Source organism: Astyanax mexicanus, chromosome 3 (assembly GCF_023375975.1).
Source record: "Astyanax mexicanus isolate ESR-SI-001 chromosome 3, AstMex3_surface, whole genome shotgun sequence".
Lineage (NCBI taxonomy): Eukaryota > Metazoa > Chordata > Actinopteri > Characiformes > Acestrorhamphidae > Astyanax > Astyanax mexicanus.
Window position 1 is genome coordinate 23334036 of NC_064410.1, and position 22685 is coordinate 23356720.

The 22685-nt window shown below is 38.4% G+C and overlaps 1 protein-coding gene across 2 annotated transcripts in view; it reads left to right on the forward strand.

The window, feature by feature from the left end:
* The window catches only part of LOC103033741 (glutamate receptor ionotropic, kainate 5), a 239690-nt gene that overhangs the window by 133076 nt on the left and 83929 nt on the right, over positions 1-22685 (forward strand). For both annotated transcript variants that reach the window (XM_049476212.1, XM_049476214.1), the window contains exons 4-6: positions 12644-12808; positions 16898-16995; positions 18103-18268. In XM_049476212.1, coding sequence (XP_049332169.1) covers positions 12644-12808; positions 16898-16995; positions 18103-18268 — 429 coding nt within the window. The remainder of the gene's footprint in view (positions 1-12643; positions 12809-16897; positions 16996-18102; positions 18269-22685) is intronic.

The window sequence follows — 22685 nt, forward strand, 5'->3', positions numbered from 1 at the left end:
CAGCATTTCTCAAATAAGGTAATGATCTAATACACACGCTGTTAGAATAGGAAATCATCTTTTTTAAGTGGCAATATTCGCCCCTGCTGACTGAAATTGTGTGACATTATTTGTAGGAAGATGAGCATCTGGCGAAATATGAAAAATAGCATTTTACCTGGATCATAATACTAACAACTAATCTCATTTAACCAGCAGAGAATATAGATTTATTAAACTATATACAGATTCAGTTTCCTTTCTACTTTAGTGTCAAGCCAGTACTATCAGTTTCAGTTACAAATGAGGATTAAATAAAGGTGGATTGAGGGTGGATTTTCCAAAACACTTAAAACAATGAGAAGCATTTTTACAGCCATTGTCAAAACAAATGCACAGTATATTGCAGTCCTGTTACTCGCACTCATTTTTGTTTCTCGAACTAACTCCTGTTACTCACACTCATTCTTGTTACTCGCACTCATTCTTGTTACTAGAACTCACTCCTGTTACTCACACTCATTCTTGTTACTAAAACTCACTCCTGTTACTCACACTCATTCTTGTTACTCGCACTCATTCTTGTTACTAGAACTCACTCCTGTTACTCACACTCATTCTTGTTACTAAAACTCACTCCTGTTACTCACACTCATTCTTGTTACTCGCACTCATTCTTGTTACTAGAACTCACTCCTGTTACTCGCACTCATTCTTGTTACTAAAACTCACTCCTGTTACTCACACTCATTCTTGTTACTCGCACTCATTCTTGTTACTAGAACTCACTCCTGTTACTCGCACTCATTCTTGTTACAAGAACTCACTCCTTTTACTCGCACTCATTCTTGTTACTAAAACTCACTCCTGTTACTCACACTCATTCTTGTTACTCGCACTCATTCTTGTTACTAGAACTCACTCCTTTTACTCGCACTCATTCTTGTTACTAAAACTCACTCCTGTTACTCACACTCATTCTTGTTACTCGCACTCATTCTTGTTACTAGAACTCACTCCTGTTACTCGCACTCATTCTTGTTACTCGCACTCATTCTTGTTACTAGAACTCACTCCTTTTACTCGCACTCATTCTTGTTACTAAAACTCACTCCTGTTACTCACACTCATTCTTGTTACTCGCACTCATTCTTGTTACTAGAACTCACTCCTGTTACTCGCACTCATTCTTGTTACTAGAACTCACTCCTTTTACTCGCACTCATTCTTGTTACTAAAACTCACTCCTGTTACTCACACTCATTCTTGTTACTCGCACTCATTCTTGTTACTAGAACTCACTCCTGTTACTCGCACTCATTCTTGTTACTAGAACTCACTCCTTTTACTCGCACTCATTCTTGTTACTAAAACTCACTCCTGTTACTCGCACTCATTCTTGTTACTCGCACTCATTCTTGTTACTAGAACTCACTCCTGTTACTCGCACTCATTCTTGTTACTAAAACTCACTTCTGTTACTCACACTCATTCTTGTTACTAGAACTCGCTCCTGTTACTCGCACTCATTCTTGTTACTAAAATTCACTCCTGTTACTCGCACCCATTCTTGTTACTAGAACTCACTCCTGTTACTCACACTCATTCTTGTTACTCGCACTCATTCTTGTTACTAGAACTCACTCCTGTTACTCACACTCATTCTTGTTACTAAAACTCACTCCTGTTACTCACACTCATTCTTGTTACTAAAACTCACTCCTGTTACTCGCACTCATTCTTGTTTCTCGAACTCACTCCTGTTACTCGCACTCATTCTTGTTACTAGAACTCACTCCTGTTACTCACACTCATTCTTGTTACTCGCACTCATTCTTGTTACTAGAACTCACTCCTGTTACTCACACTCATTCTTGTTACTAAAACTCACTCCTGTTACTCACACTCATTCTTGTTACTCACACTCATTCTTGTTACTAGAACTCACTCCTGTTACTCGCACTCATTCTTGTTACTAAAACTCACTCCTGTTACTCACACTCATTCTTGTTACTCACACTCATTCTTGTTACTAAAACTCACTCCTGTTACTCACACTCATTCTTGTTACTCACACTCATTCTTGTTACTCGCACTCATTCTTGTTACTAGAACTCACTCCTGTTACTCGCACTCATTCTTGTTACTAGAACTCACTCCTTTTACTCGCACTCATTCTTGTTACTAAAACTCACTCCTGTTACTCACACTCATTCTTGTTACTCGCACTCATTCTTGTTACTAGAACTCACTCCTGTTACTCGCACTCATTCTTGTTACTAGAACTCACTCCTTTTACTCGCACTCATTCTTGTTACTAAAACTCACTCCTGTTACTCACACTCATTCTTGTTACTCGCACTCATTCTTGTTACTAGAACTCACTCCTGTTACTCGCACTCATTCTTGTTACTCGCACTCATTCTTGTTACTAGAACTCACTCCTGTTACTCGCACTCATTCTTGTTACTAAAACTCACTCCTGTTACTCACACTCATTCTTGTTACTCGCACTCATTCTTGTTACTAGAACTCACTCCTGTTACTCGCACTCATTCTTGTTACTAGAACTCACTCCTTTTACTCGCACTCATTCTTGTTACTAAAACTCACTCCTGTTACTCACACTCATTCTTGTTACTCGCACTCATTCTTGTTACTAGAACTCACTCCTGTTACTCGCACTCATTCTTGTTACTCGCACTCATTCTTGTTACTAGAACTCACTCCTTTTACTCGCACTCATTCTTGTTACTAAAACTCACTCCTGTTACTCACACTCATTCTTGTTACTCGCACTCATTCTTGTTACTAGAACTCACTCCTGTTACTCGCACTCATTCTTGTTACTAGAACTCACTCCTTTTACTCGCACTCATTCTTGTTACTAAAACTCACTCCTGTTACTCACACTCATTCTTGTTACTCGCACTCATTCTTGTTACTAGAACTCACTCCTGTTACTCGCACTCATTCTTGTTACTAGAACTCACTCCTTTTACTCGCACTCATTCTTGTTACTAAAACTCACTCCTGTTACTCGCACTCATTCTTGTTACTCGCACTCATTCTTGTTACTAGAACTCACTCCTGTTACTCGCACTCATTCTTGTTACTAAAACTCACTTCTGTTACTCACACTCATTCTTGTTACTAGAACTCGCTCCTGTTACTCGCACTTATTCTTGTTACTAAAACTCACTCCTGTTACTCGCACCCATTCTTGTTACTAGAACTCACTCCTGTTACTCGCACTCATTCTTGTTACTAGAACTCACTCCTGTTACTTGCACTTATTCTTGTTCCTAGAACTCAATCCTGTTACTCGCACTCATTCTTGTTACTAAAACTCACTCCTGTTACTCACACTCATTCTTGTTACTAGAACTCACTCCTGTTACTCGCACTCGTTCTTGTTCCCAGAACTCAAACCTGTTATTTGCACTCATTCTTGTTACTAAAACTCACTCCTGTTACTCACACTCATTCTTGTTCCTAGAACTCACTCCTGTTACTCACACTCATTCTTGCTCTTAGAACTCACTCCTGTTATTCACACTCATTCTTGTTACTCGCACTCATTATTGTTCCCAGAACTCAATCCTGTTACTCGCACTCATTCTTGTTACTAAAACTCACTCCTGTTACTCACACTTATTCTTGTTACTAGAACACCCTCCTGTTACTCGCACTCATTCTTGTTACTGGAACTCACTCCTGTTACTCACACTCATTCTTGTTACTAGAACTCACTCCTGTTACTCGCACTCATTCTTGTTACTAGAACTCACTCCTGTTACTCGCACTCATTCTTGTTACTAGAACTCACTCCTGTTACTCGCACTCATTGTTGTTACTCGCACTCATTCTTGTTACTAGAACTCAATCCTGTTACTCGCACACATTCTTGTTACTAAAACTCACTTCTGTTACTCGCACTCATTCTTGTTACTAGAACTCACTCCTGTTACTCGCACTCATTCTTGTTACTCGCACTCATTCTTGTTCCCAGAACTCAATCCTGTTACTCGCACTCATTCTTGTTACTAAAACTCACTCCTGTTACTCGCACCCATTCTTGTTACTAGAACTCACTCCTGTTACTCGCACTCATTCTTGTTACTAGAACTCACTCCTTTTACTCGCACTCATTCTTGTTACTAAAACTCACTCCTGTTACTCACACTCATTCTTGTTACTCGCACTCATTCTTGTTACTAGAACTCACTCCTGTTACTCGCACTCATTCTTGTTACTAGAACTCACTCCTTTTACTCGCACTCATTCTTGTTACTAAAACTCACTCCTGTTACTCGCACTCATTCTTGTTACTCGCACTCATTCTTGTTACTAGAACTCACTCCTGTTACTCGCACTCATTCTTGTTACTAAAACTCATTTCTGTTACTCACACTCATTCTTGTTACTAGAACTCGCTCCTGTTACTCGCACTCATTCTTGTTACTAAAACTCACTCCTGTTACTCGCACCCATTCTTGTTACTAGAACTCACTCCTGTTACTCGCACTCATTCTTGTTACTAGAACTCACTCCTGTTACTTGCACTTATTCTTGTTCCTAGAACTCAATCCTGTTACTCGCACTCATTCTTGTTACTAAAACTCACTCCTGTTACTCACACTCATTCTTGTTACTAGAACTCACTCCTGTTACTCGCACTCGTTCTTGTTCCCAGAACTCAAACCTGTTATTTGCACTCATTCTTGTTACTAAAACTCACTCCTGTTACTCACACTCATTCTTGTTCCTAGAACTCACTCCTGTTACTCACACTCATTCTTGTTCTTAGAACTCACTCCTGTTATTCACACTCATTCTTGTTACTCGCACTCATTATTGTTCCCAGAACTCAATCCTGTTACTCGCACTCATTCTTGTTACTAAAACTCACTCCTGTTACTCACACTTATTCTTGTTACTAGAACACCCTCCTGTTACTCGCACTCATTCTTGTTACTGGAACTCACTCCTGTTACTCACACTCATTCTTGTTACTAGAACTCACTCCTGTTACTCGCACTCATTCTTGTTACTAGAACTCACTCCTGTTACTCGCACTCATTCTTGTTACTAGAACTCACTCCTGTTACTCGCACTCATTGTTGTTACTCGCACTCATTCTTGTTACTAGAACTCAATCCTGTTACTCGCACACATTCTTGTTACTAAAACTCACTTCTGTTACTCGCACTCATTCTTGTTACTAGAACTCACTCCTGTTACTCGCACTCATTCTTGTTACTCGCACTCATTCTTGTTCCCAGAACTCAATCCTGTTACTCGCACTCATTCTTGTTACTAAAACTCACTCCTGTTACTCGCACCCATTCTTGTTACTAGAACTCACTCCTGTTACTCGCACTCATTCTTGTTACTCACACTCTTTCTTGTTCCCAGAACTCAATCCTGTTACTCACACTCATTCTTGTTACTAAAACTCACTCCTGTTACTCGCACCCATTCTTGTTACTAGAACTCACTCCTGTTACTCACACTCATTCTTGTTACTAGAACTCACTCCTGTTACTCACACTCATTCTTGTTACTAGAACTCACTCCTGTTACTTGCACTTATTCTTGTTCCTAGAACTCAATCCTGTTACTCGCACTCATTCTTGTTACTAAAACTCACTCCTGTTACTCACACTCATTCTTGTTACTAGAACTCACTCCTGTTACTCGCACTCGTTCTTGTTCCCAGAACTCAATCCTGTTATTTGCACTCATTCTTGTTACTAAAACTCACTCCTGTTACTCACACTCATTCTTGTTCCTAGAACTCACTCCTGTTACTCACACTCATTCTTGTTCTTAGAACTCACTCCTGTTATTCACACTCATTCTTGTTACTCGCACTCATTATTGTTCCCAGAACTCAATCCTGTTACTCGCACTCATTCTTGTTACTAAAACTCACTCCTGTTACTCACACTTATTCTTGTTACTAGAACACCCTCCTGTTACTCGCACTCATTCTTGTTACTGGAACTCACTCCTGTTACTCACACTCATTCTTGTTACTAGAACTCACTCCTGTTACTCGCACTCATTCTTGTTACTAGAACTCACTCCTGTTACTCGCACTCATTCTTGTTACTAGAACTCACTCCTGTTACTCGCACTCATTGTTGTTACTCGCACTCATTCTTGTTACTAGAACTCAATCCTGTTACTCGCACACATTCTTGTTACTAAAACTCACTTCTGTTACTCGCACTCATTCTTGTTACTAGAACTCACTCCTGTTACTCGCACTCATTCTTGTTACTCGCACTCATTCTTGTTCCCAGAACTCAATCCTGTTACTCGCACTCATTCTTGTTACTAAAACTCACTCCTGTTACTCGCACCCATTCTTGTTACTAGAACTCACTCCTGTTACTCGCACTCATTCTTGTTACTCACACTCTTTCTTGTTCCCAGAACTCAATCCTGTTACTCACACTCATTCTTGTTACTAAAACTCACTCCTGTTACTCGCACCCATTCTTGTTACTAGAACTCACTCCTGTTACTCACACTCATTCTTGTTACTAGAACTCACTCCTGTTACTCGCACTCATTCTTGTTACTAGAACCCACTCCTGTTACTGTTACTGGCACTCAGTCCTTGTTACTAGAACTCACTCCTGTTACTCGCACTCATTCTTGTTACTAAAACTCACTTCTGTTACTCGCACTCATTCTTGTTACTAGAACTCACTCCTGTTACTCGCACTCATTCTTGTTACTCGCACTCATTCTTGTTCCCAGAACTCAATCCTGTTACTCACACTCATTCTTGTTACTAAAACTCACTTCTGTTACTCGCACTCATTCTTGTTACTAGAACTCACTCCTGTTACTCGCACTCATTCTTGTTACTAGAACTCACTCCTGTTACTCGCACTCATTCTTGTTACTAGAACTCACTCCTGTTACTGTTACTGGCACTCAGTCCTTGTTACTAGAACTCACTCCTGTTACTTGCACTCATTCTTGTTACTAGAACTCACTCCTGTTACTCGCACTCATTCTTGTTACTAGAACTCACTCCTGTTACTGGCACTCAGTCCTTGTTACTAGAACTCACTCCTGTTACTTGCACTCATTCTTGTTCCCAGAACTCAATCCTGTTATTTGCACTCATTCTTGTTACTAAAACTCACTCCTGTTACTCGCACTCATTCTTGTTACTAAAACTCACTCCTGTTACTCGCACTCATTCTTGTTACTAGAACTCACTCCTGTTACTCACACTCATTCTTGTTACTAGAACTCACTCCTGTTACTCACACTCATTCTTGTTACTAGAACTCACTCCTGTTACTGTTACTGGCACTCAGTCCTTGTTACTAGAACTCACTCCTGTTACTTGCACTCATTCTTGTTACTAGAACTCACTCCTGTTACTGGCACTCAGTCCTTGTTACTAGAACTCACTCCTGTTACTTGCACTCATTTTTGTTACTAGAACTCACTACTGTTACTCGCACTCATTCTCGTTACTAGAACTCACTCCTGTTAGTCGCACTCATTTTTGTTACTCGCACTCATTCTTGTTCCCAGAACTCATTCCTGTTACTCGCACTCATTCTTGTTATTAAAACTCACTCCTGTTACTCACACTTATTCTTGTTACTAGAACACCCTCCTGTTACTCGCACTCATTCTTGTTACTAGAACTCACTCCTGTTACTCGCACTCATTCTTGTTACTAGAACTCACTTCTGCTACTCACACTCATTCTTGTTACTAAAACTCACTCCTGTTACTCACACTTATTCTTGTTACTAGAACACCCTCCTGTTACTCACACTCATTCTTGTTACTAAAACTCACTCCTGTTACTCGCACTCATTCTTGTTACTAAAACTCACTCCTGTTACTCGCACTCATTCTTGTTACTAAAACTCACTCCTGTTACTCGCACTCATTCTTGTTACTAGAACTCACTCCTGTTACTCGCACTCATTCTTGTTACTAGAACTCACTCCTGTTACTCGCACTCAGTCCTGTTATTGGAACTCACTCCTTTTACTTTTTATGTTTTGAGTGACAGAAATTAAAGTAACAGGAATAGGTTTTTTATCACAGAATGAGCAAAAACACGAAAAATAGCTAAATGGTGCTTATGCTAATAGAATGAGAACAATGAGCACATTCTAATGATTTCCCCAAAATGTAACATTTTTTTAAAATAAGAAACAAACAAGCTCTTAGAATGAATTTAGGTAACAGGACTGAGTGTTAAGATTGACCTCCTCAGTCATACAGTGAGGGAACTTAACTTTGGTCTTTCCATGGTCTTCAGAAGAATCAACTGATGCCACTTCCTGTTGTAGATGTGACTTGTAGAATGTTCCAGATGTTTCAGATGGGGTAATGTTTTATGTTTTACAGTAGCAGGAATGAGTGAACCCCAGGGATACAACTAAAATGTGTATTTTAACTTAAATATTAGGGATTTATTATGAAAAAATAAAAAAATTAAGCATAGATGGGATTTGGAGTCACACAACAATGAAAAAAAAATACAGGATTGTAATAATTATATTTCATGGTAAAGTCTATAGTTAGAGAATGGGGACAGGTAACAAATGCAATTTTTTCAGCGTTCTAAGTATTTTTTTGTATTACTTTTTTACTTTTGCAATTAGATCAATGTAAAAGACACTATGTTTAATAATAAAATGTATTTTAAAGGTTTTTTTTTGTGTACACATTTATACATTTATAATTTCCTGGGGACCTAAATGACACCGTGAATATGCCATATCTGCTATATCTAGATATACTAGAGCCCTCTTTTAACAGTTTTTGCAGTTTTCCCCCAAAACGTGTCATTTTACTCTAATGTTGTAATCACTTGCATATATGATCATACATTTATAAATATAACGTTTCAATGATTGTATACAGTGTGGATTTAAATGCACCTCAACTCAACTGTAGATATACACATTAAAAATGACCAACCAATTTATAATTTAAAGGGACAGTCTGTACGTTTTTAGTGATAATGTGTTTTTTTTTTTTTTTTAGTGATAATGTGGAATTGAACCAAGCATGCTAAAAAGTACTTTTAAAACGTGTTTTGTGGTGCAGTCTCTTTTCAGAGTGAATAAAGCTGCTTTAATTTAGCTTTCAAGCTCTCTTTAGTTCTAATTCTACTACCGTCAATGAAAAAGAAAAACACTTTAATTTGGTGGATATATGAAGAACAAATATATGCAAGATATATTCTCAATTGCCACTGCTAAATTTTTTTGGGATAGTACAATGTTAAATTTAAAATGCAGAATAGGTTTGAAACAATTATATGTATACAAGAATAAGTATATACACAAAGCCTCGACCTATAAACAGCTCTGGAAAAAAATAAGAGACCACTTAAAAATGTTTTTAGAAGAGTTTCTTTGATTTTACCAAATTGAAAACCTGTGGAATATAATCAAGAGGAAGATGACTGATCACAAGCCATCAAACCAAGCTTAATTGTTTGAATTTTAAAATCCAAAAGCAGTGTGTAAGACTGGTGGAGGAGAACATGCCAAGATGCATGAATACTGTGATTAAAAAACAGGGTTATTCCCCCAAATATTGGTTTCAGATCTCTTAAAACTTTATGAATATGAACTTGTTTTCTTTATTTCATTATTTGGGGTCTGAAAGCTCTGCATCTTTTTTGTTATTTCAGCTATTTCTCATTTTCTGCAAATAAATGCTCTAAATGATTTTTATTTGGAATTTGGGAGAAATGTTGTGCGTAGTTTATAGAATAAAACAGAAATCGGAGAAACGGATTCAGAAACTGATGTGGTATCTTCATTTTTTTCCAGAGCTGTATCTTTCAATGGCATTTTCATTCGATACTAGGGGTGTGACGAGATCTCATGGCACGAGATCTCGCGAGATTAAAATGTGACGTCAAGCTTAAACCTGTCTTGCAGGAGAAAAAAAAAACAGTTTAGTGTGGACTTTTTTAGTGGGATCTGGCAACACATTAGCAGCGAGTGTGGTGGTTGAGCAATGAACAGAAGAGGAAAATTCGGGGTATTTGCACAGATCAGAGGTCACTAATGGGCGGACCGCGGTCCGGGTCCGGAGCCAAACGTTGTCCAATGCAGACCCAAACCTACTGAGAAGGATTTAATTCTATACACGCTTTGCGGCGAAGTAAACTCACTGACCAATCACGAGTGGGGTAAGATCACCAAACGCTCTCTTCAGTCAATCTGGGGTACGTTTCCCGAAGGCGTAGTTGCTAACTACGTTGCTAACTACGTTAGCAACTTACATAGTCTGGACGATGCAGCTGCGACGCAGGTGTTTCCCAAAAGCGGAGCTGGAACTATGGAGGTAACCACGTTAGTAACTTACATAGTGCGAACCTTAGTTAAGCTAAGTGTTTCCCAGAACCGTAGTTCCAGCGAATGTTCGCAACTATCGTGGTTCAGCTGCGTCGTTCCAACTACAGCTCTAGACCTGTCGTTAGGAGCTTAACTTAGTTCCTGGTGATTAGTGCAGACGATGGACGGTAGGATTCAGAAAGCTGATAAATCACATTAATATTGCTGCACGAGGATTTAAGATGTCAAGTGTACCTAATTATTATTTTTTATTGTTTGTGTTTATTACATTTATTGAGCCACTTCACTTTTTCCCATGTGCGCCCAGATAAAATAATGAAATTCAGTACTCAAATGTATTTTGAAAATGTAAGATAATTGCCCATTTTTAATGTATGTCTTTTAACATTTAGCTTTGTTTGGCAAACATGAATTCAGTGTAGTGAAAAAAGTGCACTGAAGTGCTCTTTAGCTAAAATGTATTTTACAGTCTTGGAAAGATGCATGTCAATTATTCAAGCAGTACGGTGGCCGAGAAAGCCCAGCGCAGTGCAAATTGAAAAGCGCTGCAAAAGCACAAAACACATCCATCAAAATTACAACACAGGCGCAGCAAATAGAAAAACGCGCTGCAAATACAACCACAACACAACAGAAGTGAGTCACAACACAACAGAATTTTCCCGGGGGACCTTAAAAGATGCTGTACCTGCTGTATACAAAGGACAATAAGTGGCAAACAAGCTTCTGAAAAGTAAGTAATGTTTATTACCTGTGATTACCACGGTTGTGTGCATATTATTAAACGTTCTGCTTCACAAAACGCCTTGTTTGCCACTTATTGTCCTTTGTACACATAGTGAAGTCCGAGACGTTACTGAAGACGCAGCTTAGCTGGTACAGCATCTTTTAAGGTCCCCTGGGAAAATTCCGTTGTGTTGTGACTCACTTTTGTTGTGTTGTGGTTCTATTTGCAGCGCGTTTTTCTATTTGCAGCGCGTTTTTCTATTTGCTGCGCCTGTGTTGTAATTTTGATGGATGTGTTTTGTGCTTTTGCAGCGCTTTTCAATTTGCACTGCGCTGGGCTTTCTCGGCCACCGTAAAGCAGGCATCCCTTGAGTAAAGATAACTTGTGCTGTGGTCCCGCTGCTCCGGCTGTTGAATTGGGACGCGGCCGTGAAAAAAACGCCTTTATAAGGAGATCGGGAGCCCGAGAACGAGCGGAGAACGGGCGGAAACTAAAGTCACGCCGAGCGCAACAGAGAGAATTTTGTATAACTGGACCATACTGAATTCTTATTAAATACCCCTGGCATAGAAGATGCTTCTGCTACTTGGAAACAATAAACGGTAACAGAGTGACCAACAAGACACAAACCATACGTAAATACTGTAAATAAATCCTACATGTGACTGTTTCATAGGCAGCTGTAATAATCCCTTAGCTCTGTACTGTATTAAAAAAATGTTCTGTCTCTGTTTGCACTTCAAGCATAGTCTTAATATGACTGGTTATGGTTATGCATAGTTAAATTACAAGAGATACAAACCATAGGCTTAATATGACTGGTTGTGGTTTGCACTTATTGTTTGCACTATATAAGACCTACAAAAGTTTTATTTTTATTTCTATTTCTTATAGAATCAATGTGTGAGAGAAACCAGTCTGTTAAGTTTGCGGTATATGAATTTGTCAAATAAAACTCTAGTTTTCAAGCCATTTTTTCATTTTAAAAATTTATTTTTAAACCTCGTCTCGTTGTCGTGAACCCAGTATCGAGTCTTGTCTCGTTTCGTGATATTAGTGACTCGTCACACCCCTATTCGATACTGGTTTAACATCTGCAGTGTCTTCTTTTCAACAGGTAGTTTTCTTTGTGCTGATATTGGCACATTAGTGCCAGCTTTAAATCCAGCTTTGCTATAAGCAATTGGCTGGTGAGCTATAGATCTCTAAAATAGGGTCCAAAGATTGACGGATCTGGTTATTAGCTAATGCTGTGTCTAAAACAGATGTTGGACAAAGCTGGTAGAAGACATGCTAACAAGGCGGACACATTTGTCTCAATTTTTCTAAAAAGAAAGGTCTATGTTTTTTTTTTTTTTACAGTCATTGGTTTCCACAAACACAGTTTTAAATAAAACCAAAATTTTAAATGTTTCTCAAATTGTTAAACCCCATAATGCATCTGTAAATGCCTACTCTGCGCAACATCATAGATAAAAGGTGACGTTATCTGGACTGTTCTGAAAAGCTGACATTTTGCCCGCAGATCTGTAATTGGGTTTTATCCCACTGTGTTTCTGTTCAGCGGCCATTCTAGATGACCAGTCAGCGTGTGGGCGTGGGGAGCGCTTGGCCCTGGCGCTTGCTCGAGAGAACATCAACAGCCTGATGGAGGGACCGGCGCTGGCCCGTGTGGAGGTGGACATCTTTGAGCTGCAGAGGGACTCGCAGTACGAAACCACTGATACGAGTGAGTACACACACACAAGTCTTCAGACACTGCTAAAAGTTTTAAACTTTAAAATTGATCTCAACTGTAAATGTTTTGTTTCTGCTTGTAAAACTTTGTACAGGGTATCTGCAGATCTATAAAAGGTCTTCAACAGTCTCAAATGTATTTATCAAAAAGAAAAGTCTTTATTTATCTAAAAAACATTTTAAATGCATCTTACAAAGGTCTTAAAAATGCCACACAGCATTAAAACAAATAAAATACGATTACACACATATTACTGTATGCACAGTGATTATAAGTAGGTGTGCTGTTTGGACATGTTATAATAAAGCTCAGACAGAGGCTCAAAAAAAAATTGAAAGATAGCATCTTGAGGGCATTTCTCTATTAGAGCAACAGATGCTGGCTTTTTTTGGACTTATTGCTGATAGCAGTCTGGATGGTCCATTTCTTTTACAAAAAAAAAAAATCTGAAATACTAATTCATCTGTTTACAGTGCGCATTTTCAGTTTCACTTTATTTGTTTTTTTTTTTATGTTTGAAACATTTTTTGGCAGGTCTAAAATCCAGTAGTGGAGGTATTTAAAAAAAAAAAAAAAAAAAAAAACGAAGTGAAGTTGAGCAGACAAAACATGAAATATCTTGGCTTCACACCATCTGCAATCAAATGAAAGTTCTTTTTTTTTTTTAATTAGCATTTTCCTGACTGTCCCACTGTTTTGTGATTTGAGGTTGTAATTATGTGATTTTCTTTTCAAGGAAAACACCAATATTAAAAAAAAAATACAATTTACCGTTTATTTTTATACAAAACATGTAGTTATCATTCAACAGCTGCTTTATTTGATCAATACTCAATTATGTTTAATCAGGTGTGCTGCTGGTGATGGAATTTCCATGGTTAGAAGCATCATAGCGGAAAGCGACTCTCTGTATTTGTTCTGTAAATTGTGCAGATGGGTTGAACAAGGTCAGAATCTGCAGATTAAAAAAGATCTTTGTTGGAACAAAAACGCACAGGCTGTCAGAGAGGCACGCAGGTGGCAGAACATTTAGAGCGTTAAAACAGATAAAAGACCGTTCACACACAAGAACGATTTCACACAGATTACTGTATGCAGAGTCCTTATTATCACAGCAGCGGCACGGACAGCGGGAGCATGTGCAGGTTTCACTGCTAAGTGCACAATTAGATACTAAAATATGTACTATGCAGTACATAAGTAGATTTTTGGGGTAAATAGTACATTTGTCTAGTGTTTAATCATTAAACACTATGGGCCCTATTGTACACCACGCATAGGGTGCGTCATGATGCTCTTTGCTATCTTACACCCCACCAACAGTCTATTTTCATGCCTTGTGCCCACGGTGTTAAAATAGCATCAGAGTTTAGGAATATATCTACGCTGTGGTCTGGAGGTGATGTGTGTTCAAGTAAATTTGTGGCGTATTGCTATTTCGGCAGCTGAAAACACAGGTGCGCCACTGACTGACATGAACCTAGACAACAGCCAATCTCCTGTTGAGTCCATTCCTAAGGTCCATTCCACCTACACAAACTTAACTTAAAGACTTTTAACTCAAAATTATACAGAATAAAAATAAAATAACATTGTTGTTCCCTTAAATGAACTTTTGGTCTTCTTTTACAGCGTGAATGCGCAGTTCAGTTTCCTCTGCTGTGACGCACAAAGCAATGCGCTGTTAAGATACCAATGCGCCAAAGTCAGAACACACCTGGCTCTTAAAGGGAATGGCAAGTGACACACTGATTGGTTTATTTAACGTTGCGCCCAAAACACACCCTGATTTAATTAAGAGAATCAGTTCATGCCTATTGCACTTTTCGAGCTGAGCATGGCATATTTTTTGCACAGTAACACCTAATATACACCTAAATACAGATGCACAATCTGTTATTAACCGGTGAAATATAGATAACTAAAATAAGGCCCTAATAGTGTTAAAAAAAAAAAGGAACTTAGTGTTAAATTAACACTAATGGTTATTTTCCTAGATAGAAAGGAAGACTAGTTTTGGACTACACAGCATTTTGAATGATGATTTTTCCATTGAATCCCTGTCTAAAAAACTACCAATAAAAGGGTTTATCAAAAGCTGATGTGCATAAGTTTTGGGATTTGGGGGATTTAGTGTCCTCTCTGGTGAGAATGGGTAATTGCACCAAACATGCGGAGGAATCATTTTAAACTGGACGGGTGTGATGTGGTCTCCTTTCAGAGCGGATGCATCCCATTCCAGGTTATGTTCAGTCAGAGAGAGAAAGAGAGAGAGCGCGCTCAGAAACTCTGCTGAGAGAAATGTATTCAGAGGATGTAAGAGAGTTATTATATATGGTCAGTTTTGTCAGTGTGAATGAATGAGCTACTGAGGTCTGAGTTTCCTCTTCTGAAATCTCCATTGCTCCACCAGTCGCTTATGTTCAGTAAAACTGAGCCGGATCCTCTTTTAGAGGCTGTACATGTGACGTAAGTACATAAAGACGCGAACTTCCGCGAAATACGATCGACACCCCAGTTTTTAGAATGAATATACTGTATTAGGCTTAGCAGGAATGGTCGTTTCAGTACACTGATAGCATTACACACAATATTTTATCTCTTCTCCACTTAGAAATGCTCCTGTTTTCAGTTTAGAAACAAAATAATACCGACTGCCACTGAAAACACTGTATTTCTGTCACTTAAAATTTCACTTATAACACCTATATTTTACTTCCTACTACCAACATATAATGGCTGCTTTTCCCAAGACAAATCTGTTCTTTCACTCACTACATGTTTAAAGCAGACTCAATACTCTTAATATTTTAATTTAACATTTTAATCACACAGATTTACTTTGGCGTTCAGACATCGAATCATGCAGAGTGGGTTGCCAATATGGTATGTCCCATGACCCCCATACCTGTACTATATCTATACACAGCTATCTTAATCTTAACCGTATTTAATATTGGTTAATATTGATATTAATATTGAATAATCGATTTAAAAAAAAAAAGTTAAATCATTTAGTTCTGTGAGGTGGGAAACAATGTGGTTTTCTGTTTAAAGAATTCTAAAAAAAAAAATCTGAATAAACAAAACTGACACCAATTTTTTTGGTATATTTCTGGTATCTTTACCACCAGTCTTTTAAAATCAGCAAATAACTGAAAACCCAGGAGGGATTTGATTTCAGATAGTTGGCATTTTTATCTAGTTTAAAAAGAATAAACTTGTATGAAAATTGTAATAAAATTGTTCTGGCAAAATATATTATTTACAATAAGGTTTAGGGTTGTGCTTATTAAAAAAAAATAAAAAAAAACATGTTTTAAAATTAACAAATTAAAAGCCCCTTTTTACAGAAACACTTTGTTGGTTTTACTTAAAATACATTTCGGATCAAGTTCCTTTTTACCTAAATTAAAAAATAAAAATAAACTAAGAAAAAAAGAAAAAAATAATATTTTCTTTTTCGTTCTCTTTTTACTTACAGAAATGTAGGGACTTGTGTACGTCTGCCATACCTGATTAAGTGCAACAGTTCTGCTGAGTTAATTGACCCGCATTCATGCTTCAAGCAGCAGGAGGCTTGACAGACACACACACACACACACACAAACACACACAAACACAACATGCGCACACATAAAAACATACATTTAAGTGCAGTCTGTGCTTTTGTGCCTGTAAATGAGGGGCAATTATACACACACGCATGCACAAACACACAAATCACACACACACACAAATACACACACATACAAATACACACACAAACACACACTTTTTTTTTCCTTCCCAGAATGAGAGCAGCAGCAATCTCCACTAGGCCGAGCATAAATCTTCACTGTGTTTATTGATGCAATTAATCAAAAAGAGCTTCACATTGACTCCTAATTTGATATATCATCTAGGAACAGAACACAGACAGAACTGGACTGCCTCCAAGATGTGTTTTTTTTTTTTTTTCTTCCCCCCTCTGCCCACTCTCTCTCTCTCTCTCTTCCACTCTCTCTATCTATCTTTCTTTCATTCTCTCTGTCTATTCCTTGCAACTGTTTAACCTATATCTCGGTTCTTCTCTTCCAGTGTGTCAGATCTTGCCAAAGGGCGTGGTTTCCGTCATAGGCCCCGCCTCCAGTCCAGCCTCTGGATCCACTGTTAGTCATATATGTGGGGAGAAGGAGGTGAGTGGAGAGATTGAGGTTGGGGATGTGTGTTCATTCTTACCATGAGTCAAAACCTATGCCAGCACTCTGTCACTAGGAAATGTCAATCATTTTTGCCCTTTACACACTGTATCCTTCAGTATATCCTACACTATATCCCTCGCCCCCTTATATAAAGCTTGGGACTCGCATTCTCCACCAGTGTATCGCACCCAGAAAGAAGTGTCAGATTACAATGTTTTTTTAGAAGGAAGATGAGGGTTATTATGAAGGGTTATTCAGTCATATTCCTTGGTCATATTTCTTCAGTTACACATTAAGTAGTAGTGTGTAGAGTTGTAATCAGTCACATAACATTCCTGTAGTCCCTGTAGGCAGGAGTATACAGGAGGTATCCGCATGACCTCCATCCACATGGTTGGGCACGTGCTTGTAAACGCACATGGTAAAAGCTGTGTACCAGCAGTTTGGCGCAGTTTTGCAGTGCAGATATTTCCAGTTACAGCTGAATTCACGCTTTTAATCCCAGAAAAACGCCCTTATTTACCTTTTTTAAAAACGATTCAAATGCCTGATTAAAGGGACGATTACTGTTGTTTTGCTGTTTTCCTCAGGTTTTGAGTGCACGGTGCTGACAAACCAAACCAAACAAAACCGTGTGAAAATCGGATAAAATTGGTAGAGTTGTGATTATTATAGGTGTTTTAAACACCTTCCTCCAATATGGCGGCCGTGCTGATACGTCAGCTCTAATAGACGACGTCAGTCGATGCGGCTTAGGGTTAGGGTTACGTATAGGATTTAGGGTTAGGGTCTGATCTGCTTTCCACCAATGAAAACACGAAGAGGGCTTTGGGACTTCTGGACTTCTGGACGTGTTTTGCTTGACAACGAAGCATTGATCTTGATGCTGACCATCTCCACCAATAGAGTGGATGACCTGCTGCCATTCTAAGTGACACTCTGAAATTACTACCCACCAAGTTTTATTCATGTCTGTTTAAAACTTCTGGGTGCAGCTGTTTTTTTTCTTACAGTGATTGTACATGTTCTTAAACCATTAAATCCCTTAAGCACTACGTTTCTCCTCTCATCTCTTCTTCTTTCTCTGTTTCTTTTCTCTAGATCCCTCATATAAAGATCGGTCCTGAAGAGACCCCCCGCTTGCCGTACCTGCGCTTCGCCTCGGTGACGCTGTATCCCAGTAATGAGGATCTGAGCATGGCGATCGGTGCCATTCTGCGCTCCTTTAACTACCCCACAGCCAGCCTCATCTGTGCCAAGGCTGAGTGTGAGTCTGCTGAGCATGATCCTAGATTACCATCCTCTTCTTCTTCTTCCTCTTCTTCTTCTTCTTCTTCCCTTTCCTCTTCCTCTTCTTCTTGATTCTGTTTATGCAGTTGTTCTCTTCTAAATGTGTCAGCATTGTTTATTGTCCTTATCCTCAAATATATTTCATTTTCACTGGGTTAATAGCCCTCTATGGCAAATAAGTATAGGTCATTTTAAAAATTGTAGCTGTATTTGTAGAATTTTTAAATATTTTATTCTGCTTAAACGTTTTTTTTTTTTTTTTTTTTTTTTTTTTATGTCCGTTAATTTGCTTATCGTTTTATTTTTCCTAAGGAGTGTGTACTTATTTAATTCAGGAAATAATTCAAAGATTTTGGTGCTGCTACACGGTTGCTGTAGTGTTGCTTAGTAGTTGATTAGTATGCCATGTGGTTGCTTAATGGCTCCTGTGGTTTTCTAGATAATAATTGTGGTGTTGCTAAGTGGTTGCTATAGGCAGTTACTGTGGTTTTCCAGGTGATTGCTATGGTGATGCTGTGGGTGGTTTCTGTGGTGTCCTGGGTTGTTGCTATGGTGTTGCTAAGTCATTGTTTACCAGTTGGCTGATATGGTGTTTCATGTGTTTTTGCTATGGTGCTACTAAGTGGTTGCTATGATATCCCAAGCTTTGAAATGGTGTTAGGTGAATACTTAATGGTTTCTGTGGTACTAGGCTGTTGCTGTGGTTTCTTTGATTGCCAGTTGGTGGATATGGTATTCCATGTGGTTGCTATGGTATCCCCTGGGGTGCTATAGTGTTGCTAAGTGGTTGCTATAGGCAGTTGCTTTGTTTTTTTCAGGTGATTGCTATGGTGCTACTGTGGGTGGTTTCTGTGGTATATATGGTTTCTGTGGTTGATATGGTATTCCATGTGTTTTTACTATGGTGCAACTTAGTGGTTGCTATGATATCCTAAGCTTTGGAATGGTTTTGCTAAGTGAATGCTAGATGTTTGCTGTGGTGCTAGGCAGTTGCTGTGATTTTCTAGGTGATTGGTACGGTGTTGCTGTGGGTGGTTTCTGTTGTCTTTTAGATTGTTGCTGTGGTATTGCCAAGTCATTGGTTGCCAGTTGGTAGGTTTTCTATGTGTTTTTGCTAATAAGTGGTAGCTATAGTACCCCAAGCTTTGAAAGGGTTGTTAAGTGAATGATAAATGGTTGCTGTAGTGTTGCTAGAGAGTTGCTGTGGTTTTCTATGTGGTTGCTGTGGTGTTACTGTCGGTGGTTTCTGTGGTGTTCTAGGCTGTTGCTGTGGTGTTGCTAAGTCATTGATTGCCAGTTGGTGGATATTCCAATAGTGCTACTAAGTGGTTACAATGGTATCCCAATGGGTTTCAATGGTGTTGCCAAGTGGTTTCGAGGTGGTTGCTGTGGTGCTACTAGGAAGTTGCCGTGGTTCTGGGGGATTGCTTTGGTGTTGTGTTGGGTGGTTTCTGTGGTGTCCTCGGTTTTTGCTGTAGTGTAAGTGGTTGTGGTTGCTGTTACTTCCCAGGTGGTTGTTATGGTGCTTTGTTGTTGCTTCTTGCTATGAAGGTGCTAAGTAGTTGATTGGTGTTTGCTATGATATCTAAATGAATGCTATAGTCTGGCAAGGTAACTGACATAGACTGTCAGACAGTTGCTATTGGACTGCTCAGAGGTTGCTGTGGTGTCCCAGGTAGTTGCAGTGGTGCCTAAGGTGGTTGCTTAGGTGTTGCCAAGTGGTTGCTGTGGTACCATATGTATTTTTCTTACATTGGAATAGTACCATAATCTTTGCACCCTATATATTCCTATACCTATACTGAAAAACTAATCCAAAAAAAAAAAAAAAAAAAAAAAAAAAATATATATATATATATATATATATATATATATATATATATATATATATATATATATATATATATATTTTAGGAAATGTGTGTCTGATACAATAACTGTGTACCAGCACACATCACACACTTAGACTGAACAATCTAGAGTTGGAATGGTTTACATTATTTGGAAAACCGTGAATATTATGCTGTGATACTATAGCAGAAAAATAATAATAATAGTAATAAAATAAATAGTTAACTACATTGCTTTGCAGTTGCAATTGCACAACCATAATTAAATTCTTAAATAAAAGGGGAATATCAAGCAGCCTTTTACTCCTAAGACCGTCTGAAATTACAGGAAGTGAGTTTGGAATATTAAGTGTGTGGAAATAAATGGCTGTTTTCACTTTTTTTTTTCCTGCAGCTGACTCATGGAATATTTAATAAGCTTGCACTTAATGATTTGTCCAGCGCTTAGTAATAAATAAGGGCCCTGGAAAGCTGAAAGCTGTGAGAAACAGTTCTAAACAATATAGGCAGCGCTTGTGATTATGCACACGTGAGTCAGTGAGACATTTTCGTGACTCATGAGTCATTTTCTGAGCGTGTGCTATATTCCTGGCGATAAAATGAGGCAATCACTGTGACTGCTTTTCGTGTAGTTTAAAGGTCAATTAATAATCAGAAAAACACTTAAGTTGTTAGGCGATGATTTGATCCAGTGGCTTGCATCACCCTGCAATAACTCTGTTCCTGCAGTGGTTGTGTTCGTTCTGTTGGTGGAAAAAACAATATGGACAGTCTCTGCTTATATCAGTTTAAAGGTGTCCTTCTTCTAAAATCCACTTTTTCTTGTTCTTTTTGTAAAATTCAGTAGGTCTCTCTTAGTTGTGTATGGATGCTGCGCATTAAACTTTTCAGGATTCAGAAAAAACGAGTCGAACAGGAAAAGCAGATGCATTTACGTAAACCTGTGAATTAATATTCATGGCCACGCCCACCTTGGCTCGCGACCGCCCACCTTGGCTCGCGACCGCCTACAAGCAGAGCTGAAGCTGACACATTTCGTCAGATAGGAGCTAACAGAGCTAGGAACATCATGGCAGTTTATTCCTGTGTTATTTGTGCAAATAACACATCAGTGTTATATGTTTTTCCCAGTTATTCAAAGCTAAGGAACAAATGATTAGAATGTCTCTATGGAACACCACTAGCAAGTACCACAAGTATTGTACCACAAGTACAATTGAGATAGGTAGGTGTATTTTTAGCTAGTTTTACTTTCTGGACCTGGACAACGCACCTCTGTGTGTAAGTAACTAGGTTTGCATAGGATCTCCGGTGGATTTTGCATTTTACAGAGACTCTAAGACTAGGTCAGTGGCTGAACTGCACTTAGCAGGGCATTACACATGTTATAAAGTAACATATAACATTGCATTGACTGTTATTACTGCAAAAATGTCTTTAACCCTCCTATTATGTTATTTTTCAAATGTAAGAACCAGCAGTGGTGTTCCCAGGTCATATTGACCCATCGCATGTTTAATTATTCAAAAGATGTCTGAAAACAATCCTAACAAGCAGTGTGAATATTTCATTACTAACTCCATTTCTAAATATTATCAACAGTATTTAGTGCAATAGTGGTACTTAAATTATGAAAATACATGTTCAAACTTATTTTAATGTTTATTACTTTTGAAAGACCAACATATAAAACAGTAGTTTTACACAACATTGAAACATAACATTTAAAATTTTTGTTTTAGTTTAGTTTTTGCAGAGGTGGATGCAAATATGTGAGATGAACCAATTTCATATTATATGTTGATTACACTAATTAAAACAAGCAGAAGAAATTTCATACTGAAAAAATACTTTTAACTATTTTTTCTAGATCTTCAAACTTTAAAACAGGTCAAATTGACGCGTAACAAAACAGGAGGGTTAAATGAAAATGTTTCTAACTGTTGTCCATCTCACTGCCTCGCAGCGCTGTTAGCCAATCAGAGGCGATATGTTTGCATGCATGAATATTCATGAGCAAGAGCCGAAATCCTATTCTTTCTCCCCACCCACTCCTTCACTGGACTAAAGCAGGGTTATACCGGATCACCAGAGCACTTTTTTCACAAAAAAACAGCTCACATGGCATTAATTAATTCATACTATAGACCACAACTACACATTTTAAAATGAGTAAAAGAAAAACGATAGAATGGGACTTTGCTGATTTATCTGGTTTATTTTTTTATGCATGTTCTATAATATTTTTACCTGAACAAACTCACAGAACATGGCTTCTTAATTACTGTCTGGTCACACAGAGTGTCTTAGAGCATTTTCACACCTGCATTTTTAGTGCAGGTACATTAGACTCTGGATCATTATCACCTTTGCTGTGATTTGTTTGGGCAGGTGTGAAAACTGTAATTGCATTGGAATGTGAACCAAAACAACCTTACAGAGACAGCGTAACCTAATGTTTGGAAGCATTTATTAGCAATGCAAGTGTTTCCCAAAACCATTTACTTCAAAACCCACTTGTTTTACTTGGGCAGGTGGAGTAAA